This window comes from Diaporthe amygdali (genome assembly GCF_026229845.1).
Source record: "Diaporthe amygdali strain CAA958 chromosome Unknown NODE_33_length_508711_cov_65_296071, whole genome shotgun sequence".
Classification (NCBI taxonomy): domain Eukaryota; kingdom Fungi; phylum Ascomycota; class Sordariomycetes; order Diaporthales; family Diaporthaceae; genus Diaporthe; species Diaporthe amygdali.
The window spans coordinates 148750-170117 of record NW_026517053.1 but is presented as its reverse complement, the minus strand read 5'-3'; the positions used below and the strand labels follow the sequence as shown (position 1 = coordinate 170117).

The window sequence follows — 21368 nt, the reverse complement described above, 5'->3', positions numbered from 1 at the left end:
CTTCATGAAACAAATACAGAATTGGGGCAACCCCAATAACACATCTTTTGAAATGCAACAAGTGCGTGGGGCAGATTTAAGAGCTCGGTATGCACGCTTATCTTTAAGTTTCAACTTCCAGGAAGCCTCCGTAAGAAGGCTGGAACACTGAGCATCACCTTTAACGGATTTGGTATTATTTCATCAAAGTGGAGAAGACAAGATCTCGTGGACCTTGTCTTTGGTGGACATAGTACACAAGCTGCAATATCAGCAGCTTCCAAATGAATGGACTCGTCGCTTGGAGCCCAACCCATCCTCTGTCAAAGGCTTTCATCCGCTCCATCAACCCCTGTCTTAATTCACTTCAACCTCACGCCCGTCCGGCGTTCAGCAGGATATTAGTCCCCTGCTTCCCTCCCGGTAGGTACGCCACGTTGGGGTTGGTCGACAGCGTCTGCGCAATCTCCCTGCTGGCCTCAATCTTCCTGATCTGGACCAGGCCGTCGCCAGCCTTTGCGATGGCCTTGGCGATGGCGTCTGCGCTCTCAGCCTCTCCCTCGGCACGAATGACGCTGGCCTGCCTCTCCTGCTCGGCCTTCTCGACTATGAAGCGCGCCCGCTCGGCATCCTGCTGCGCAATCTGCTTCTGCTCGACGGCCTTTGTGAACTCCTTGCCGAAGGTCATGTGCGTGATGGAGACGTCCTCCAGGGCGATGTTGAACTCGGCGGCGCGCTTCATCAGGTCGGTGCGGATGCGCTGCGAGACGGCCTCGCGCTGGGTGATGAGCTCAGCGGCGTCAAACTGCGCGACGATGGACTTGAGGACTTCGTTTCCGATGGAGGGGAGGACTCGCTCGTCGTAGTCTTGGCCGAGGTTCTGGTAAGATAGTCAGCAACCCGTGTATCCCATCACGGAAAGCAGTGAGACCATTCATACCTGGTAGATCTTGGGCAGGGCCTGCACCTCGGGCCTGTGCAGCACCCTCAAGGTCAAGCTGACCATCTGCAGATCCTTGGACCCGGTTGTGGTGGCAATCATGCGGGGCTTTGTTCGCACGTCGAAGATGATGCTCTTCTGCAGCCACGGGACGAGGAAGTGCGTGCCCTCGCTAATAACTCCTTCCTTCACTCCCGACAGTCGGTCGAATATGACTGCTCGCGAGCCGCCTCGGACATCGTATATGGACTGGCTGGCCAGACTGACGCCGACGGCTGCCGGGATGGCTAGCCGGTAGATATTCCGCAGCGCGTTGGCGTTGAATTGTGCCATGATGTGCTGGCTGTGTGGGCGAGATCGACTCTTGCTGTCGTTCCCTTGTGGGTGGTCTCGGCTCGGCTGGAAAGCTGAACTGAGGTGATGCGATGCGCTTGTCTTGCTCCACTGCAAATCGATGAGAGCTTGAAGCTTCAAAGGGTGGCCCATGCGTCTAGGTGCCATGGTGGGAAACACTTCGGTACGTAGTGACGTCCTCCTGACACTAAGCTGTTTACGGCCTAGTCCCGCCAGGTCCAATGGCTTGGTTCCGATTTCCAACGACGGCGGAATCGAATCGTCAAGTCTTGCGGCTGGCTGCTCACGACAACACAACCACGACACCACAATTGATTATCCCACACGTCAATTGAATCGACCGACACGATGAGACCTACTCAGATCCTTCGAAGTGGCGGCGGCAACGATGCCCCTCTCGGCATGTACAACAAGTGAGTTGGCGATTTCCAACGTTGTCGAGATGGGAGGCGCGGCTTTTCCTGCGGTGCATCGGAAGCTCCCACCCACCACTTGATGGCTCCAAGGACTACGGTGAATCTTTGAGGGCTATGCTGACCTTTGGGAAACAGGTACATTGGCGGCTGGGGTCAACTTGGTGAGTAGCTAACCCCATGAGACATGGAAACACAACGACAGGCCAGGGCCGAGCCCACAAGACTGGCGGGAGCACACGCGAAGGACGGGCGGCGGGAAGCTCTTCGGATTGCGATTCGGAACGATCGATGGCACGAGTACTGACAAGATTACTTGTCATCCAGGCACCGCGGCCCAGAGCCAGAAGGGCATCGTCACCTACGGCCTCGCCCCTAACCGACAGAACCCTTTCGCCGGCGCAGCCCACGCTGCCGTCTTCAACACGTGGCGACGGGCCAGCGCACAGGTTCTCTACGTCGTGCCTCCATTCATCGCCGCATACTACATCATGAACTGGGCTGTTGACAGGTGAGTGTGGAACAGCAAAGAGAGGGAAGGACGGGCTGCGCCGCTCAATGTGCAATGCTGACGAATCCACGACAGGAACCACTACCTGAACTCCAAGGCTGGTATCGCCGAGTTCGGTGATTCCGAGGAGTAAAGAAGTGACCGGTGCTACAAGACGACGTACGGGGTGTGGAGAGGCCCACCTTGGGTCGCAGCCATCCGTACTGGGCGTGACGATGTACCAATATTAGATCGGAGGTTGAGATACCAATATAGAGCTCAATTTTCGACACACTGAATCACCCGACCCATCGCAAGAGGAAACACGGGAAACACGGGAGGAAGTACATTCGTTGCCATCCGTTTCGTTAGACCGGGAATGACCACGCATTTCCAGCGTCTTCATGTGACATGAGAGCGTACGGCTGCTGACAGATCGACACAAATCGAGTGATATTACAAGAATCCATATGCATCTGCCTGTACCTGTTACAAATTTGGTAGTTCTCATCTAACTATCAGCAAAATCTGGTGATCAGCAAGGAGTCCTCCATCTACACTTTGGTCGTTCCATTGGCTGTACCTTCAGCCTTGACCACATCAAACCCATTCCAATTCTGCAGGGCCTCTCGAATCTCAATCTTATAGTCGGGGATTCCACCGGCATAGTTGACCTGCTCAAAGGCTTTACCGGGTACACTGCCTCCCATGTACGTGCTTCGTGTTGTTGGGAATAGAGTTGCGTCGCTCAGCTCGTTGATGTGATTCTTCCAAGCCTTGGTCGCGTCCTTTGTGGCGTTGACATACTTGATTCCCTCTCGCTTCATCTTGACGATGGCGTCCGCGATCCAACGGCCTTGGACCTCGACGGTCGCGGGCCCATTGGACAGCAGAGTTGGTCCATGAGGGCCGTACTACATCATCTAGAGTCAGCTGCTAAGGACCGACGAAAAGACTTCACACCATGAAGGGTGAGAGAAAATAAGACACTGTCCACCCGTAGATTGTCTTGAAGGAATCTGCAGCATACTCGAAGAATTCCAGGCAAGCAGTGAACCACCTTTCAAATATGGAAGATGCAGAGACGCAGATGCAAAAGAAGAATAAGGGTATCTAGAAGCTGCTTACCATGTGGAACATGTTAGGATAGCCGGAGACGGTGAGCCCTAGATAAGTATTGGCAGCTGCTCGCCATTCCGACTCAAGCTCGGTAGATTCGATAGACTTGAGTCCCATTTGAGTCATTCCACCGGTCGTGATATCCTACCAACAAGCTGTTAGTGAGCGGAACCCCGGTCGTGAGAGGTTGATAAGCCTACAAAGCCGGTAGCAATGGCGATCACGTCGAATTCATGATGCGTCCCGTCCTCGAGGGTGATGCCAGTCTCATCAAACTCCTTGATCCCATTCTTGGATATGCCGATGACGTCCACGTTCTCTCTGTTGAACTGCTCATAGTAGTTCTGCTCCAGGCAGGGCCTCTTGATACCAAAATAGTGCGGCATCTTGAGCGGCGCAAGAAGATCCCGCTTCCTCGGATCACCAATGCGGCTCCGTACCTTCTTGGCCCAAAAGTTGTAGGCCTCTGTATTAGCTTCATGGTTCTTGTAATAGTCCTTGTAATTAGCCAGCCAAAATTCGAATCCTCCGTGGTCGAACAGTGACTGGTAGAACTTCTCCCGCTCCTCGGCACTGTCTTCAAAGGTGTTCTTCTCGGAAAAGGTGTACAAGAAACCCCCAAAGCTCCGCTCGCGCATTTCGAAGAAGCGATGATACCACTGCTTTGAGTTTGTCTGCTCCTCCGCCGTAAGCGGTCTCTTGCCCATGGGGATGGCGAGGTTAGGCGTCCTCTGAAAGACCTTGAGAGAGCCGGCAATGGGACCCCATTCTTGGGATATCTGGACCCCTGAGGCGCCGGTGCCGATGACGGCACATTGCTTGCCGCGTACATCAATCTCGTCGTCGGGCCAGAAGGAAGAGTGGTGGACAATTCCTTTAAACTTGTCAACACCAGGCCAGTCAGGAATGTAACGTTTTGCGGCCTTATTCTTTTGGTCAGTCGAGTCTCGTATATCCATTTTGAGATGGAAGGCAACTTACGAATCCGGTGCCCAGAATAAAAAACTTCGCCTTGCTCGTCCGGCCGTCTGCAGTCTCCACAATCCATTTGCCTGATTCCTTGTCGAAGTTGCCACTTGTCACGACAGTGTTGAAAGAGCAATCCTTCTTTACGCCTATCACTTTGTCGACGTGGTCGAAGTATGCTCTCAGCTCCTTGTAATCGGGATAATTGGTTGACCAGTTCCAAGTCTTGTACACCTCTGGCCAAGAGAACTCGTACTCGGGCACGGCTGAGTCAACGCGAGCTCCAGGATAGCACTGCAACGGAAGTCAGTCTGCTGCTGAGCCATGTGTGAAAGACTTCTATACACGTTGATAAAGACATTGCATCATTCCCATCGTTATCGTTTGGAACGTTCCGTGGTACCCAACAAGAATGCAAAGCATATAATATGGATTCAGGAGCGGGACATTGAAGCATAATACGCAAGAAAAGTACATATCTGCAGGGAATTCTTACATTCCATCTCCAAGTTCCGCCGGTGTCATTACCAGCCTCAAATATGACAGCTTTAAGACCGCGATCTCGAAGTGTCTTGAGCATAAAAATACCGCCTGAAAAGAAGAGTGTCAGTAGCTAGTCTACCGATATGTACCCCGGTGTGGCTGCCATGGAACTCACTGAAGCCCGCTCCGACGATCAGAGCGTCAACATCGATATCATCCGTGTAGGGCCAATTGTTGCCCTCGCGGCGGATGGAATAGTCTGTGAGCTCGGTCTTGAACTTCTTCTCCCTTTTGGGGAGAGTGACTACCGCGGGATCTCCCATGATGACGAGGGTATGAGGTTAATTTATATTCACGGGAGAGATTTGACTAGTATCTAGAAGCTTGATATAAGTCGCATCCAGACAGAAAACGTTGCTCAAAAGGGCGGAATTGAGTTGTGTCAACCGAGAACCATGTTGGTTTATATACTCGACCCCAAAAATGGTCTCATGCTGTGCAACGGTTCCAAGCTTGGTTCCATCTTCCCCTCAGCATCTTGATGTGCCGCCACTGCAGGATACTCGCTTGGGAGAATGATCATCACCCCTCGGACTGTTTCGCTCGTTGACCCCGTGACCTCGTCTACCGCTTCCGCATGTCAACGACATTCGGAGATCCGTAGGTTACACTAAACTCGGATGGCGGATCCGCAGTCACGGCAGAAACATTTGAATCATCATGAGCAGACGTGCACTAGATGCGTACCAAGCCCTCGTTGAGATATCATGTCAAGCCCAATCCCTGTTTCTGACACACCTGTCGTATGCAACCCCAGACTTTCCCCGCGTGCCACCCGCATTGACAAAATCTGGGGTATGATCCTGAGGCCAGAACTCAAACGCAGCGTCCTTTCACACTCTGAGCGACGTGGTAGGTACTTGCCACCCTTCCTACAGCACCACAAGAACTAGTCAAAGTGTGCCGCGTATTTTGCGGAAGCCGAATAGACCAACCATCTTTGGATCTCAAATCCTAACCCAAAATATGGGGCAGCAAGTTTCCTCGGCATCTCCGGATCGAGTATGCCGCCCTCCTCCGCTCATCGCCTCCTCCTCATAGCTAAAATCATTGCGGCTCCGTAGTTCACCATAGAGACAACTCCCACGCCCGCCATATCGTCCTTTCCCCGCGCTTGACAGAGTTCCATCTGTCCGAACCGCTGGGGTCGATGCGAGGTCACTGATGGCCTTTCGGGATGGGGTTTGTACACGCAAAGGCGGAAAGCGGAGCAAATCTGGGCCAGTACGAGCAAGTGATTGCGATGTTCCCCGCCGCTTGCGAACGTGTAATGGACTCCCCACTCCCCGCACAGGTTCGGATCACCTTTCCCTGAGGAATCAAGTGGAGTACAAAATCACCGGAGGCCAGCATTGACCGATGAGTGTGACTGGTGAGTCGTGGGCGATGATACGGCTGGGGTAAGTTTGGTTGGACGTTATTCTTTCCTGCAGAGATTGCCGCAGATAGTAGGTACACGATGGTTGCTTAGGTCGTGGACAAACCTCGGAAACTTGTCTACAAGCAGGGTTGCAGGCACGAGGAGCCCCAACTCCAGCCCCGCTTTATAGTCTTTCACGCCGAAACACCTACCTAGTAGTTCGCAGAAGCTGAGAAGGATCTCGCATCTTCAACTACATGCCGACTCACCCCGTCGTACAAATAAATCATCGATCATTCCAAGCCGTGTCTTGAAAGCGTGCTAGTAAATTTGAAGCATCATGGCCCCCCTCGCAGAGCAGACCCTCAGCGTGCTCCGCTCTACCGTGGAATCGGCGTGCTACGACCACAGCAAGGGTATTCCGGGAGCAACGGTCGTTGTCGTAGGCAAAGATGGCGAGGAACTCTTCGCGCATTCCGCCGGTCGCCGAGGAATGGCCAGCACCGAGGAGATGACGCTGGACAGCGTCTTCTGGATTGCCTCTTGCACCAAAATGATTACCGGTATTGCCTGCATGCAACTTGTTGAGAAGGGGCTGCTGAAGCTCGATGATGGTGACCAGCTCGAAACGCTGTGCCCCGAACTCAAGACACTCAAGGTTCTGAAAAAGGATAAGACGTTGGAGGACAAGAAAAAGCAGATCACACTGCGGATGCTACTGACCCACACCGCAGGGTTTGGTTATTCTTTCTTCAATGAAAGGCTGAGAGATTGGGGGCTTCCTGGCGGGGTTGACGAGTTCAGTGGTCGGGAGGAGGACATGATCTCGCCGCTTTTGTTCCAGCCTGGCGAGGGCTGGGAGTACGGTGTAAGTCGAACTGACAAACCATGTCTCACAATGAACACTGTCTGACTTAAAGTAAGGTCAACATTGACTGGGCTGGCATTGCTCTTGAGAGGGTAACCGGAGAAAAGCTCAACGACTACATAAAGAAGAATATTTTCGAACCGCTCGGCATCAAGAATTCGTCTATGATCCCGACCAAGGACATGAAGTCCAAGCTGGCATACATGAACCACCGCGAAGCTGACGGAAGCTTGCGACCACGCGATCACCCCCTGCGGCTGCCACTGGTAGTGAGTAGCAAGGAAGAAGAAGCAAGATGCTTCAATAGTGGTGGAGCGGGCATGTTTGCCCAGCCACAGGAATACTGCAGTAAGTACACTAGACAATCTGTCAAGACAACTCGGGCGGCATTTGCACGACTTCTTACACCCCGAGCAACTCGTACTAAACTGTACACCCCCACGCTGACACACTTCTAGAGATTCTGGCCGTCCTTCTCAACGATGGCAAGTGTCCCAAAACCGGCGCCGAGATCCTCAAGTCATCCACTGTCAACGAGATGTTCTCCAACCAGATTCCCAACTTTCCTGACTTTGGCCGCCAACCAATACCCGCCGCGAAGGCTGAACTGACCAATCCCATCGGGGAGCTATATCCCCTTCCTGGGAACCCTCCTCAAGGTTGGGGGTTGACATTTATGATCAGCGGCGGCGGTGCCACAGGCCGTAGCCGCAGCACTGTTCATTGGGCGGGGCTCGCAAATTGCTGGTGGTGGGCTGATCGTGAGAATGGCGTCGCTGGTATTGTAGCGACACAGATACTGCCTTTCGCCGACTTTCCAGTTCTGAAGCTATGGGCAGATATCGAGAAGGAGGTGTATGTTGGGCTGCACGCTGCGAACGGTGGAGAATAAGGTTGGCATCACAAGAGATTGCGTGTAGATGTACAGTATGACGGTAGTAGGATCCATCAGTGGCCTGAAAAGCTCAGTTGAGAGGCTTTAAATGTTAGTCTGATAAGAAAATGCAAATGACTTCATGGTCTGATTGAAACGCTTCATTCATGCATCATGTCAGCGCGTGCTTTGATACGGTTGTGATGACTTGTTGCTTATATGTGTAAACTGGGCTAGTAATCAGGAATTAGTGGGTTATAAAGTAAAGTATGTTTGTAATTTTCTAGTGGAGTGTTCTTCCATGCTGTCTTTCAACTTGAAGTACCTAAGTGGAACAAATCTTCGACCATCATATCACCACCAGAAGGCTGCTCAAGCAACGACTGCCAAAGGACAGCATTTCAAACCCGTCTATTCGGGAGCATGGAAGCACCAGATATGTGTGTGAGCCCTCGAGCATGGGAAGAGCTGTCCATGATGAGCAACTCATCAAGATTCGTTCAAGTGCCTTAGCCTTCGAGCGATAGTTCAAAAAAGACTATAAGAGCAGTTCACCACTACATTCCAATGGAACCTAACAGGACTTTTGGCCCCGAGTACCAAGGAAATCGATACGGAGTCACTCTTAGGAGTCTGTATGATTTCTCATGAAAATAAGTTCACTGTAAGAGACTTGTATACTCCCGAGAAAGTATGCTGCTTCCCAATAGCAACACCCCAAATCAGCAGACGCAAAGTGCTGAAAATATCTGTGCATTGTGATCGAAGCTCGAGCTCCAATTTCAAGGAAATTTTGGCTCCTGTATATCGCCCAAGAGCCAAAAGGCAAGCTGTGCAAGTTGATCGGGACAATCCTGAACTTTGTTGCAGGTGAGGCTTCATAGCGAAATATATTTGCCTATACTGAAAATTGAGTGCATGAATGCAGAGTGATATAGACTGCTCCCACAGATGGATGGCTAATCGATCTGACATTCTGCCTGAAGCCACATGCTGCACTCACGGCCATGCGATGATATAACATGATAACTCTATCAGGAAGGAAGACTTTTAGAACCTAACCACTCCCTGAGCTCCGCCACAGAACAGATCCGTCTTTCATCATGGCACTTTTTGCATTGCTGACTATCGAGACGTACAGTTGCAGAATTATAGGTCAACCAATCTTCTCGATGGAGGTGGTCGCCTCTTTCCATAAGTGGCAACGGCTGGAATACTCGAATCAGCCAAACGCCACGTCCGAAGGCCTCTGGGGGCGGCAGTATGAATATCTTATTCCCTGTTCAATAATGAGACTCATTCTTTTCTTTTCTCAAACAAAAGTGTCGAAAATAAGCGGGTACCAATCAGGAAGCCTCATAACCATCGTGGATTTCCCGGAACGGGAACGGTAGTAAATCGCCGCCCTGAGATAGACCTTACTGCATGTCCACAGACTTTTGAACTGCCAGAGCATCCAGGTAGATCATGGCTCTCTCGGTTGGAAAGCACAATGTGTGATCGATGAGCTTCTTTGACGCTCAACACAGATACTACAAATCATTTCCAGCCGCAAAGGACTGAACACAGCTGGGACAGTATTATCACATGTCTGTTAGACCCAGAGTCCTAAGCGGGCCTGTGCTCAAAATGAAGCCTAGATCATCTTGACGACAAAACCATCACAATAGACGTCGTGGCTTCAACAAGCCCGAAAGTTTACGAGTCACACGTCGGCTCATTCATGCAATCTCTTTCGAATGAAAGATGCAGCTCGGCCACTGGGTGCACAATCTCTAGCGTCCAAGGGCGGCACCGACACAGTCGAGACTGCATAGGAGCTAAGACGACTGGTATGAGTGCCTACACCGGCGTTCATCTCATGGGCGGTCATCCTTGGCCCAGCAGTCCAGTCCAGTCCAGTCTATCATATGCTGCCAATGTCCTCTGTCGGTGCCGACTGTCGACTCTAGCAGGGGGAACAAAAAGAAGACCAGATGAAGTTATGGCGCAGGGGACTAGTTTGTTTCGCGGGCGCGGCTCGGTGTTGAAGTCCTGGATGTTTCAGAGAAACGACTTAGCCGCTCAAAGAGGGTCCAAGTGCTCTGCGCCGGGCTCTGGTTCAGGGGATGAGCTGACAATCCGGTACGACTCAGCTGGTCCCCCACGCAGATCGTTTGGTTCGTGGCAAGGAGGCTCAAAACAGGCCTTGGTAATGGCGCCTGGGAGGCCGCTGACAGGATGGGCCTTCGGCATGAGGTAGCCCACTGGGCAAGATCTGACGGCCGCAGGCGCAGGGTGCCTCATCCGATGTGGAGAGATGGCGCACACGGGCGTCCAAACTTGTCGAGGGCCAACGATATATATTAGTTATGACCATGGTAGGGTGTATTATCGTGGTGGAAGTCCGTAAGGTGGGTCCCTCGGAGTGGCAATGCTGGGAGGCAGCCTCTGTGGCTGAGGGACTGACAGCCAGATCAGGTAATAATGTGGGCTTCATTGTCCTTACCCTGGCGGGGGAAGACATGGGCGCCTCGGATGCGATGACCGTATTGATGGGTTGCCAGGGGCCAGTGTTCGTTCTCGTATGTGACTGCTGAGCTAGCAGTACCAGCTGTAAGCTTATTTTTTTCTCTTTTCTCTTTCTTTCTTTTATCAAGTGCCGGCGTCTGGAACACAGGCCCAGGGTATGTGCGATGGTGGCATTGGTTGCTGGTGAAACATGCCCGTCTAAAGCTGTGTGGGTGAAGGATAGGCGAGGGCCAATGCATTCAGCCCACAGGATTATCATCATGCATGACTGAGTGATGGACCGCCTGCCTGCCTGCCGTCTGCCCAAATGCATGTGCAATACAGTAGACTACATGTTACTACGGAGCGCATTCAGGCACAAGGCAGAGAACACTCCACCTGGGCCTGCTGGGCATGCTGGGCCAGATTGCAGATCTTGAAAAGATCTTCGCTTGGAAGCGCCAGCACCAAGCAGACAGGGCCGACAAGGCGGCTCCCCTGCATAAGTGTGGGGACAACGGCGGCGGATGCCCCGCTGCCAAAGGCTTGGTACACCGCAGATCCATCCAGGGCTGGACGGCAGGACGGCAGAGCCCAAAAGATGGATCAAGCTCTCTGCAGGCTCTTCAACCTGGGGTGGTGGAGCGATATTGCCTCCGGGTAAGGGGGCCGATGGTGGTAGTCTGCCTTGCTCGTGGACCAGAGCAGCTGAAAAGAAGGAGATTGCAGCAATGCGGACGGGGAAGAGATGGGGAAGAGATGGGATGGACGACAAGCCTGGTCTCACCAAAGAGCAGGTGAGGTTGGATGGGGGCGGCTGATTGGTTGCATGTCAGACCCACACTGAGGCGCTCATGTTTGAGTTCTCAGGGGCAAGGGCAGCCGGAGACTTTTCGATTGGCCTTGGAGCTTCGACTCTTAGACCCCCCAAGATCTGCCATCTGCCCGCGACGATCTCGCCTTTTGAGCCTCTTTCTTGTGCCCTGGCCCATCCCTGTCCTGCTTACTATGGGCCTCGCTTTGCTTACTCCTGACACCTGCAAGGCACATGCCCAGGATTCCCATACCCGCAAGTAACAATTCTCGACAGCCAACAGCCAACAGCCAACAGCTAGCAGCCAGCACTAGGGGCACACACACACACACACACATAGGCACTTTGCAGGCAAACAAGGAACGCTTTGTTTCGTTTCAATGTCACCGCTTCAATGCCCACTCTTATGCTTTCCACCCCTGTCCCCTTTTGACTTTCCGCCGCGGACGGCTGCGATCCACCTCGCCCGATTCGCTGTCGTTCAATGCCAGATGTCGGGTCAGCCATGTACTGCGGTCCCAGTCCAGTCAAGCCCATCAGACGAACAGAACGAACAAACAACCATACCGCACCATACCATACCGTACCGCTAAGTAAGTCTCCACAATGGCCACAATGGAGACAATGGGCCATGTGCAGTGCTACGTAGTATCCTCCTATCCTATCCTCTCCCTCCTTTGTGGCCCAGGCGGGAAAGGGGCCGTGTAGAGAAAGCCCACGGTCGGCATATATCTTGGTCGCTCACCTCCCTCCTCGACCTGCTCATCTCATGATTCTGGCACCACCAAGCATCACAACACTTTCATCTTTTCCCTTCCTTCTTCCTTTTTTCCCTTACCAGACACTCCCTCAACAACAAAGCCTGGAGCTTTTGTTTGTTTTCTCGACTTCGAATCAGACCATCTTTCCAGTCGTACGGTCCACTTTTTTCGTCCTTTTTCGTCAAATCCGTCTTTAGAGATACCCTACCAAAACCAAACGACATCATGATGCTCCTGACTTCCAACGTCGCCGCTGTGCTGGCGCTCTCCGGCATGACATCGGCCCACATGATCATGGCCAACCCCAAGCCATATGGCTCGCCTGACAACTCTCCTCTCACATCCAGCAACTACCCTTGCAAGCTCAGCGGGGACGCTGCCACCTTCTACTCAACCGATGGCCTGTCCAACACGGCCGCCGCTGGAGACTCGGTCAAGATGTCCTTCACAGGCTCTGCTGTCCACGGCGGTGGCTCTTGCCAGGTGGCTTTGACAACCGACATGCAGCCCTCCACCTCTACCCGGTGGTCTGTCATCCTCTCTATCGAGGGTGGCTGCCCTTCCAAGGACGGATCCAGCCCCAGTGAATACGATGTGAAGATCCCCGCCGACATCCCCGCCGGTGACTACTCTTACGCCTGGACATGGACCAGCAAGCTCAGCGGCCAGCCCGAGTACTACATGAACTGCGCCCCGCTCACCATCACGGGTGGTAGTTCCAAGCGCGCCATGAACATTCACCAGCGTGCCGACGCCCTCGACGCCTACCCTCCCCTGGCTGTCTACAACCTGGCAGACATCAACAGCTGCAAATCCGTCTTGTCTTCCTCCCCACAATACCCTGTCCCCGGCGACAACGTCGAGAAGCTCGCCGCCTCCGACCCGGCCTTCGCTGACATCACCGGTGACAGCTGCTTCGCCAAGGGTGTTACCTTCGACGGCTCCTCAAGCAGTGGCAGCTCATCCGGCAGTGGCAGCAGCAGCGGAAGCAGCAGCTCTGGTTCTGGCTCAGCAACGTCAGCCGCAGCCCCTTCGGCGACTGGATCACCTTCTGGCTTCGCGACGTCTGTAGCCCCAGCCGCCACCAGTACCGCATCAGCCGCTGCCGCGTCTCCCACGGGCTCTGGCAGCAGCTCTGGTTCTGGCAGCAGCTCTGGGTCGAGCTCTTCCGGCTCTTCTTCAAGCAGTGGATCTTGCACAGAGGGCGAATCCGAGTGCTCGTCTGACGGCACTACCTACAAGACCTGTGTCGCCGGCGGTACATGGAGTGCCACAATGTCTGTCGCCGCTGGCACCAAGTGCACACCAGGCACCTCGTCCCAGCTTTCCATCGTCGCCGCTTCAAAGAAGCGCAGCGGGCTTCCCTTGCTTCTCTGAACGGTTAATTGTGATTATGACAAGGGCTTCTGAAATGGAGCATCACATGACTTGCATGGGTTGGCGTTAAGGAGGCAATGCTGGACATAGTTTCTCGAACATACTTTACTGCCTCCGGCGTTCTTCGTGTATTGGCATTCAGATTGTACTTAGACTTTGGAGAGAAATGACCTTCAAAATGGCTTTATTATGATATTTGTTACCTTTCTGCGATGTGAAATGTGGCCGTTGTAAAGAAAATTGACCAAGCCCTCACGTCTAGTAAGTTCCACTCGGCTGGGACTTCCATTTAATCCCAAGCTAAGGAGTGCTTGCGAGATGAATGAAAACCAGATACAGCTTGCTCCTTCTCGAGGCCCAAATACCAAAGGTTGATACAACTCACTTGATTTTGCACTTTCCTGTTTTCCGACGTCTTCAACAGAATTTCATTCCCTTATGCTCATTCATGGCTCTTTCTACCGTAGACAGACATATTATGCCCTGGCAGGGGCGAACAAGCCCAATCAACATTACGCTCTTTGAAAGTGACAGTTTTATTCAATAATGACCGAAGCCATTAACGTCGCACTTCATCCATGTGGCAATATTCAATACGGTCTCAAGACTCGATTATCACGCACTGTTTAGGTCCCATGCTTAGCCGAAGTCCAAACGTCAGCAATTAAAAGCATTCATCTTCGCAAAAGGAAGCTCCTCCAGCAGCCATGAGATCCAAAGGGCGCCGAAACTGCCTGGGATGGCGGCCGCCAGGATCAGAATGGCGGTCATCTACCCTTTCGCCTCATGATAATGACTTAAAACAGCGATGGCACAGACGTTATGGGAGGCTTGGACGGCGCTACGAAACTCAGACACCAAACGGCCCATCTGTCGTTGAACATTACGGTCCATGGGAACGTGAATACCGCGACAGACTCCGAAGGGACATCGCCGCGCTGAGTGGCCCTCGTGGCCTGGCAAATCGCGCTGATCCCGCCGAGAGGCGTCAAAGCACCCCCAACCAAGTCACGTCGTCTGAAGACAGAGTCTACTCTGTGGAAGACTTCCTCAGTAAACTTACGGGCCATGATCAGCCGCGCAACGATGCAGAAAGCGCCTCAGATAAAGTGACAGACGCTACGCCAGACGAGGCAGACGAGCCGATGGAGAGACGCTACACTGCACTGGAAAAGGGGAAACAACGAGAAGGAACTCCTGCACCCTCATCCGCCAGAGGGCCTTCAGCGCTCAAACCTCCCAGCGCAAATAGCTCTCAGCTGCAGGCTTCCCGAATGTCTAGCCAAGGCTTGCGATCGTTGAGGAAGCTACCGCATAGTCGCCCTCCAAGCGACAAGAAGGGTGAGACTGGACCAAGCGTTCAGCATGTTGAACACGCCGCCTCGAAGTCCTCAGAAATGACCAGGTCGTTGTCTCGGGCCAGAGGAGCTGCGGCAAGCAGCATTTCTGCTGCTGACCGACTCGCACAAGCTCGCGTGGCATACGGCTACGCCGCGGAACTTCCTAGCGATGGCCTCGGCGTGATACATGAACATCCCTCGCCTCCAGAACGGGCCCTAGCGACTTGGAGGTATCTGCTACCCGCGAGGCAGCGAACACAAAGCCAAGTTGGCGTCACTGGCCCTAATCCAGAGAGCCACGCCGCAATGGAGCAGCCACAAAGCTGGGATGGAGATCCAGGACCTAGTTCACAGACATACGCCAATGCGGTGGCTAAGTCAAACCGACGGCTGGATGAGCTCTCACCATACTCTCCAGAGGTCACAATTCCTGACACACCCATGCCAATACTCAATACAAAACTCCCCAAGTCACCACCATTGCATCTTTCGGAATCTGTTGATTCCTCTGATGAACACTTACCCTCGAGAAACAATTCCAAACAATACCAGGTCCCAATTTGTCGGACAAAGCGGAATGCCAGCGAAATTTCTGGTGGTCAAGACGCAGGAGGCCCTTCCAAGCGCCAGCCGCATTTGCTGCGGCCGCTGGGGGCTCAGTCTACGGCAGTTGCCACATTGTCTATCGATGGGCACAACAGGCGCATCACATAGGATGAACTGCGCGCCATGACTCTGCAACCCCCGCTGTTAGTCCAAATAGAGCTCTACAAAATTTACTCCTTGCTGGTGCAAGTAGTGCAAGTCGCCAGTGATGAATTCACTGTGGTGGACCCTCACGACTTCATCGAGGCATGGTCATGGAAGGATTTCATTGAGGCCGGAGACGCTGAGATCATCCGACGGCTTCGAGGACAGACTGCCACACAAAGTGGGATAAAGAAGGTATTGCTAATTCCTTTCAGTAACGACGCTAATGTGTTCTTGGCGGTTGTCAACTTGGGCGCCGCGCTCTTTCGGATCTTTGACCCCAGGACAGACGAAGTTCTTCAATCGACAGACGAGGATGACGGCTTTGGTACAACCTTGTTTGTATACGAATTCATTCACACTCTCTTCCCAACAGAGTGTCCAAGCATGGAGGCATGGAAAATTGAACTTGAAAAGACTGTACAGCGCTCGGTGTCAATCAAACAGCTTGGTGTTACCTCAGGCCGACACCTGAATGACTTCGGAGCCCGACTTAAGATGCAGGCCGTATTGCCATTTTTCTTTGAAGCATTGCGGATCGTAGCTGGTGCAAACTCAAAGCCAAACATCACCGATGTGGCGCTCCTCAAGCGGCTCTTCGCCATCTTCGATGACTCTCCAGAGCTGAAATCCAGCGACGTGATCCAGCAGCTCCGAGAAAGATCAAGGGAGCAAATATATCGCTCACTTAGAGGCCGACTCAGAAGTGTCCTACAGGACAACGATGTCGACATAAAGAAAGCGATCGCAGAGACACGATGGGGCGGTTGCCGACCAGGCCAGTTGGTCCATTTGAAAATTATAGCAAGCCAACATGCTTGCATTGAAGTGTCGAGATCTTTGTCTAAGTCCAAACATCTCACAGAGCAACATGTTCACCTTCGTTTTATACTGGAGACAATGACCGCGAAGTGCCTGATGACAAGAGCTGCCTTGTATCATGGAATGCTCCACAACATGGCTGCAGGCTATTTCTACTCGGTTGACGCCCACAAAGAGATATGGGGCCCGGATGCTGCACTGAATCAATGGAATCGCTTGGAGCTGCACAGTATTGAGCGGAAATTGCAAGCCATGAGAACGGAATTGGACCACTGGTTGAAACAGTTTCAATACCATCTTGACAGCGCCAACAGGAAGTGAGGCGGATAAAAGTTAGAACTATCTCATACATTCGCCGCTGGTTTGTCTCAGTAATCGGACTTTGAATCAGTTCTTATGAATACACATAGGCTTGCTTCATGCGAATCATTGAGACAAGATTCTTACACCTGCTCTGTAATTATGAGATGTCCCGTGCGAATATGAGACTTGTAAGACAAATCCAGCGACACGAGCAGATGATTTTGAAGCATAAGTTTAGCTATCTTCATTAGTATATCTGACAAACTAGACTTGGGCTTGGCAAGGTGGTCAATGTCTTTGGAGGACAGAGGAAGACTAATATGGCTCGGCCAGGTCAGAACCTATGATGATGGCCTCATTTGGCGCCCTTTTCACCAAGATGAAAAAAGCACTTGGGACAAGGAGCCGATCGGCCTTTCTGCTGCTGAGAATTTACCCTCTGTTTCCTAACTATTGTTGAATGGTCAATGACTTCTGTGGCTCAAGCGGACACGACCTGGGTAGGAAAAAAAAACCCCCCAGCCGAGAACTTCAGTCTTATCGTCGGTAAAATGTTAGCGAGGCGTCTATTCGGGTTCTCCGTGTCTACCGGATGGTGTCACAAGTTTACTGTACTCAAGTGCTGCGTGCCGTACGTGTTTGATTTATGATATTCAATATTGCATTGATCCAATTTTTAAGATCATTTTTAGTGTACCACATCTTCAATACTATCTTCCTTGAACTACTGGGAAGCTACACTTGAGGTTGGTCATCCACCTCACAGATATCTAGGTCGTCTCACAATCATTCATTTTGACACTGTGGCATTGTGCCTTGTAATCATGAGCATTGGAGAAATACAACATAAACTCAATTGTTCATTTGGGGTTATCAGGCTTCTCAGGTGCCGTTATCGACCCACCTGTGTGTCCCAATGCCTTTTTCAATACACTGAGCTTTGCTCTCGAAATGATGGACTTTCTTCTTGTTTTATACTTCTAATCTTTGTACTTGTACTTCTCTGACTGTCGCATAATGTTCGACACTTCAAATGGAGTGGCGAGCTACTCTGCGTTGGGATAGATCGATTGATAAGGTCCTAGCTGTAAACCCATTAATTGCTCGGCGATTTGTAAAGCCAAGAGCCAATGTCGAATAAGTGACCTAGACAAGTCTCATAAGCAAACCTAGTGACGCGCACTTTTCACCGCATGACACGACTTGTCTTGGTCAACTTGTATATCACACGGTCTACACTTTCACGACCCCGAACCTGAACAGAATCACCAGTGCCAGAAGACCGTGAATTTACTTTCAGGGAACATGACCTCCGCATCAGGGGTACTTTATATCATTGAGAGCGCTTCCAATCAATCCCATCTGTCATCAATGTTTGAGCAAGACTCGAGCAAACGTCCGCCTAAGCTCTCCCTAACGGAGCAGTCAATACCAACTGTCGGTACCGATGAGAAAACCGGGCCCTTGTCGCGGGGGGAGACAAGGGGGTGCCTCGTTTGATTGTCCAAGCTCTCTCGGGGCAGCGCGGGCCGTTTCTCCACTCGTTTGTGACCCGGGTTGTGCCGTCTGGCAGCTCTTAATCTTGACTTCATCTCGTGAGATCAGGCTGTTATGATGATCTTGGACTTGGACAATGGACGCCAAGTCGCCGAGTACTAGCGCTCCAATAACGAACATGACGTGACTTCACAAGAAGCGGGGGTCGCGCATGTTTCCCCAGGTCGCGGTCTTGGAATTGGATGAGACTGGAGGCAGAGGCGAGAGCATCGTGGGATAACTTATAAAGGCGAAAGCCGTTTGCGGGATCGCTGACCAGTGCCTCCTGTCATTGACCTCGAGAAGCACTATTACTGAAGATGTCAGTCTTGACTGTGCGACAAAAGGCCCTCAGGCTCGCCTTAGTGGGTCTAGCAATCCTTGGCCACTCGTCCGCTGAAGCGCGAAGCATCGTTACAACCCGGCAGCAGGATGGGTCCGCGGAGGTTGCTCGTGAGCGTCTCAGCATCAATGCCGATTGGCGTTTCGAGCGCTTTGAGAGCAACCCTGACGGACTCAGTTACGACCAATTGAAGCCGTGGATTTTACCAGCAGGCAACAACTTCATCAAAGATCCATCACTTCACACACAACCGCCAACTGAACGGCCCAGCAACGTCACTTATGCGCAAGCTTCTTTCGATGACAGCGCTTGGGAGGCTCTTAGCCTCCCACACGACTGGGCCGTCAAGGGGCCATTCTACGAGGGCTCTGATCCCCCAGTTGGCGGAAACATGGGTCGTCTGCCGATTCAAGGCATCGGCTGGTATCGCCGCACTCTTAACATTTCATCGGCCGATGAGGGCAAGACGATCTACTTGGAAATTGATGGTGCAATGTCCTACGCAACCGTCGTAAGTAGCTTTCAAATATAATTTTTACTCCTGCGGGAAAAAGTATCTGCCATATGCGTGGTCTGTTTCATTGCTCGAATCAAAGCCCTCGAGGCCGCAGTTGTCGAGACAGGCACTGGGCATATCGTGGCCGACTTCGATATCTTTTTAAACAAGACTCATACCTCAGTGCTTTGGTGACTAACTCTAAATGCTGCAGTGGCTAAATGGGAGGATTGTCGGTGGCTGGCCGTATGGGTACGCTTCGTTCCGCCTAGACCTAAGTCCTTATCTGCAACCCGGAGAGAACCAGCTTGCTATCCGCCTTGATCAGGCCCTCGATTCCTCTCGTTGGTATCCAGGAGCGGGAATTTATCGCAACGTCTGGCTTACCAAGGTCAACAATGTACATGTCGGCCAGTGGGGCACCTATCTCACTTCAAAGGACGTGTCCGCTCAGTCGGCCATTTTGGACCTCACCGTTCAGGTCGAGAACGCCGCAACGGCTGCATCAGAGATTCATGTTATTACAGACGTCCACGTCCTGGACGCAGCAACAGGACAGGCGGGTGCCAAGGTCGGCCAATTTCCTAACACGACCGTTATCGTGGGCGCAGGCAATATTGAATCAACCAATGCTTCCATTACACTGGAGAACCCAAAACTCTGGGGTCCTCGCCCAGCGCAGGAGCCGAACCTCCACATTGCCATTACGCGGCTTTTCGCCGACGGCCAGGAAATCGACACTTACGAGACCCGCTTTGGTATCCGCTCAATCAGCTACGCTGGCGACGGATTGCGTATCAACGGAGACCGAATCTATCTCCAGGGCGTGTGTCAGCACCACGATCTAGGCTCAATCGGAGCTGCCTTCAACCTTCGTGCAGCTGAACGACAACTGCAGCTGCTCCAAGAAATGGGTTCCAACGCTATCAGGACATCACACAACCCGCCAGCACCCGAAATTCTCGACCTTGCTGATAGTCTGGGTCTCGTTGTACTTGACGAGATTTTTGACACGTGGGCTAGCCATAAGACTTCAAACGACTTCGCCAGTCTATGGGAGGACTGGTCCGAGCCGGACTTGCGCGGCTTCGTTCGCCGCGACCGTAACCACCCAGCCATTTGGGCATGGAGTTACGGTAATGAGATCGCAGAGCAAGGACAAGGCGCTGCTGGCGCCGCAGCGGCCGAGCGTCTTCGCGATATCGTCCGTGAAGAAGATGCTACGCGCCAGTCGTCAGTAGGCATGAATAACGCTGGACCCGAGACCCCCTTTGTCTCGGTAGTTGATCTCATTGGCCTTAACTACCAAGGCGAAGGCAAGGGCAACGGTGGTCCAACCTTCGAGAACTTCCGCGGAGAATTTCCCGACAAGCTGATTTTTAGCACAGAGAGCTCATCCGCTGTCAGCTCAAGGGGGACATACCTGTTCCCAGTGACCCCGTTTAATAACACCATTGTACTCGCGAATGGCACGGGAGCCGACCCAGAAACCCGTCAGGTTAGTTCCTACGAATTGTATGCAGTGCCATGGGGGGCTTCGCCAGATAAGGTGTTTGCAGCACAGGATGAGTTCCCGTACGTTGCCGGAGAATTTGTATGGACGGGCTGGGACTACATCGGTGAGCCCACGCCCTACGATGGAGATTCACGGAGTAGTTATTTCGGAATCATCGACTTGGCTGGTTTCCCCAAGGATCGGTTCTACTTATACCAATCACGCTGGAACCCGACCGTTCGAAATGCGCATATCCTTCCACACTGGAACTGGCCGGATCGTGTGGGCGAAGTAACTCCTGTTCACGTCTTCTCTTCCGGAGACGAGGCCGAGCTGTTTGTGAACGGAGAATCTCAGGGCCGTCAGAAAAAGGCCGGTTACCGCTTCCGGTGGGATAATGTTGTATACCAGCCTGGTGAAATCCATGTCAAGACTTACAAGGACGGAGAGGATTGGGCTGAGGCTAAAGTACGAACAACTGGGGAAGCCACCCAATTACGCCTGTCGACCTACCAAAACAGGACAACTATTGCTGCTGACGGCAGTGACCTCTCATTCGTGAGCGTCGCCGTGACTGACGATAACGAGGACATAGTGCATACTGCTCAGCCTGCTATTAAGTTCTCTGTCTCGGGACCGGGTGAGATCATATCGACTGACAATGGCGATCCAACGGACTTCACACCTTTCCCGTCCAAGGAGAGAAATGCATTTCGAGGTCTTGCGCTTACTATCGTACGGGCGAAGGCTGGAGCCTCTGAGCCCATCATTGTCACCGCCCAGGCGGATGGCTTGAGGACAGCCGAGATTACGTTGTCCATCGGAGGTGATTAGAAAGCTCTTGGCCTTTTGAAAGTTTCGCAGGTGAAAATGAACAGTAGTGATTAACACATTACGCAAATTCAATCTCTTTGTAATATCTATCTCATTTCCGG

General features: G+C 52.4%; 7 protein-coding genes across 7 annotated transcripts; 5 read left to right on the top strand and 2 right to left on the bottom strand.

Moving 5' to 3' along the window:
• Nucleotides 1-352: 352 nt before the first annotated feature.
• J7T55_002255 (uncharacterized protein) lies at nt 353-1252 on the bottom strand (the record flags this gene model as incomplete). Its single annotated transcript, XM_053132786.1, has 2 exons — nt 353-859; nt 920-1252. The coding sequence occupies 2 exons, from the start codon at nt 1250-1252 to the stop codon at nt 353-355; spliced, it is 840 nt and encodes a 279-aa protein (XP_052989226.1).
• Nucleotides 1253-1621: 369 nt separating this feature from the next.
• On the top strand, nt 1622-2330 carry J7T55_002254 (ubiquinol-cytochrome c reductase complex ubiquinone-binding protein; the record flags this gene model as incomplete). Its single annotated transcript, XM_053132785.1, has 4 exons — nt 1622-1686; nt 1825-1850; nt 2014-2197; nt 2273-2330. The coding sequence occupies 4 exons, from the start codon at nt 1622-1624 to the stop codon at nt 2328-2330; spliced, it is 333 nt and encodes a 110-aa protein (XP_052989225.1).
• A 400-nt stretch (nt 2331-2730) lies between these two features.
• J7T55_002253 (HK97 family phage prohead protease) lies at nt 2731-5067 on the bottom strand (the record flags this gene model as incomplete). Its single annotated transcript, XM_053132784.1, has 6 exons — nt 2731-3090; nt 3305-3439; nt 3496-4218; nt 4277-4555; nt 4758-4852; nt 4920-5067. The coding sequence occupies 6 exons, from the start codon at nt 5065-5067 to the stop codon at nt 2731-2733; spliced, it is 1740 nt and encodes a 579-aa protein (XP_052989224.1).
• Nucleotides 5068-6504: 1437 nt separating this feature from the next.
• Nucleotides 6505-7924, top strand: J7T55_002252 (uncharacterized protein; the record flags this gene model as incomplete). Its single annotated transcript, XM_053132783.1, has 3 exons — nt 6505-7032; nt 7089-7380; nt 7491-7924. 3 exons carry the CDS (start codon nt 6505-6507, stop codon nt 7922-7924), a joined length of 1254 nt encoding a protein of 417 aa, XP_052989223.1.
• Nucleotides 7925-12196: 4272 nt separating this feature from the next.
• Nucleotides 12197-13348, top strand: J7T55_002251 (glycoside hydrolase; the record flags this gene model as incomplete). The annotated part of the gene is made up of 1 exon (XM_053132781.1): nt 12197-13348. One exon carries the CDS (start codon nt 12197-12199, stop codon nt 13346-13348), a length of 1152 nt encoding a protein of 383 aa, XP_052989222.1.
• Nucleotides 13349-14055: 707 nt separating this feature from the next.
• J7T55_002250 (uncharacterized protein) lies at nt 14056-16581 on the top strand (the record flags this gene model as incomplete). The annotated part of the gene is made up of 3 exons (XM_053132780.1): nt 14056-15240; nt 15403-16204; nt 16304-16581. 3 exons carry the CDS (start codon nt 14056-14058, stop codon nt 16579-16581), a joined length of 2265 nt encoding a protein of 754 aa, XP_052989221.1.
• Nucleotides 16582-18419: 1838 nt separating this feature from the next.
• Nucleotides 18420-21267, top strand: J7T55_002249 (uncharacterized protein; the record flags this gene model as incomplete). Its single annotated transcript, XM_053132779.1, has 2 exons — nt 18420-18953; nt 19153-21267. The coding sequence occupies 2 exons, from the start codon at nt 18420-18422 to the stop codon at nt 21265-21267; spliced, it is 2649 nt and encodes an 882-aa protein (XP_052989220.1).
• Between the last annotated feature and the right edge of the window lie 101 nt (nt 21268-21368).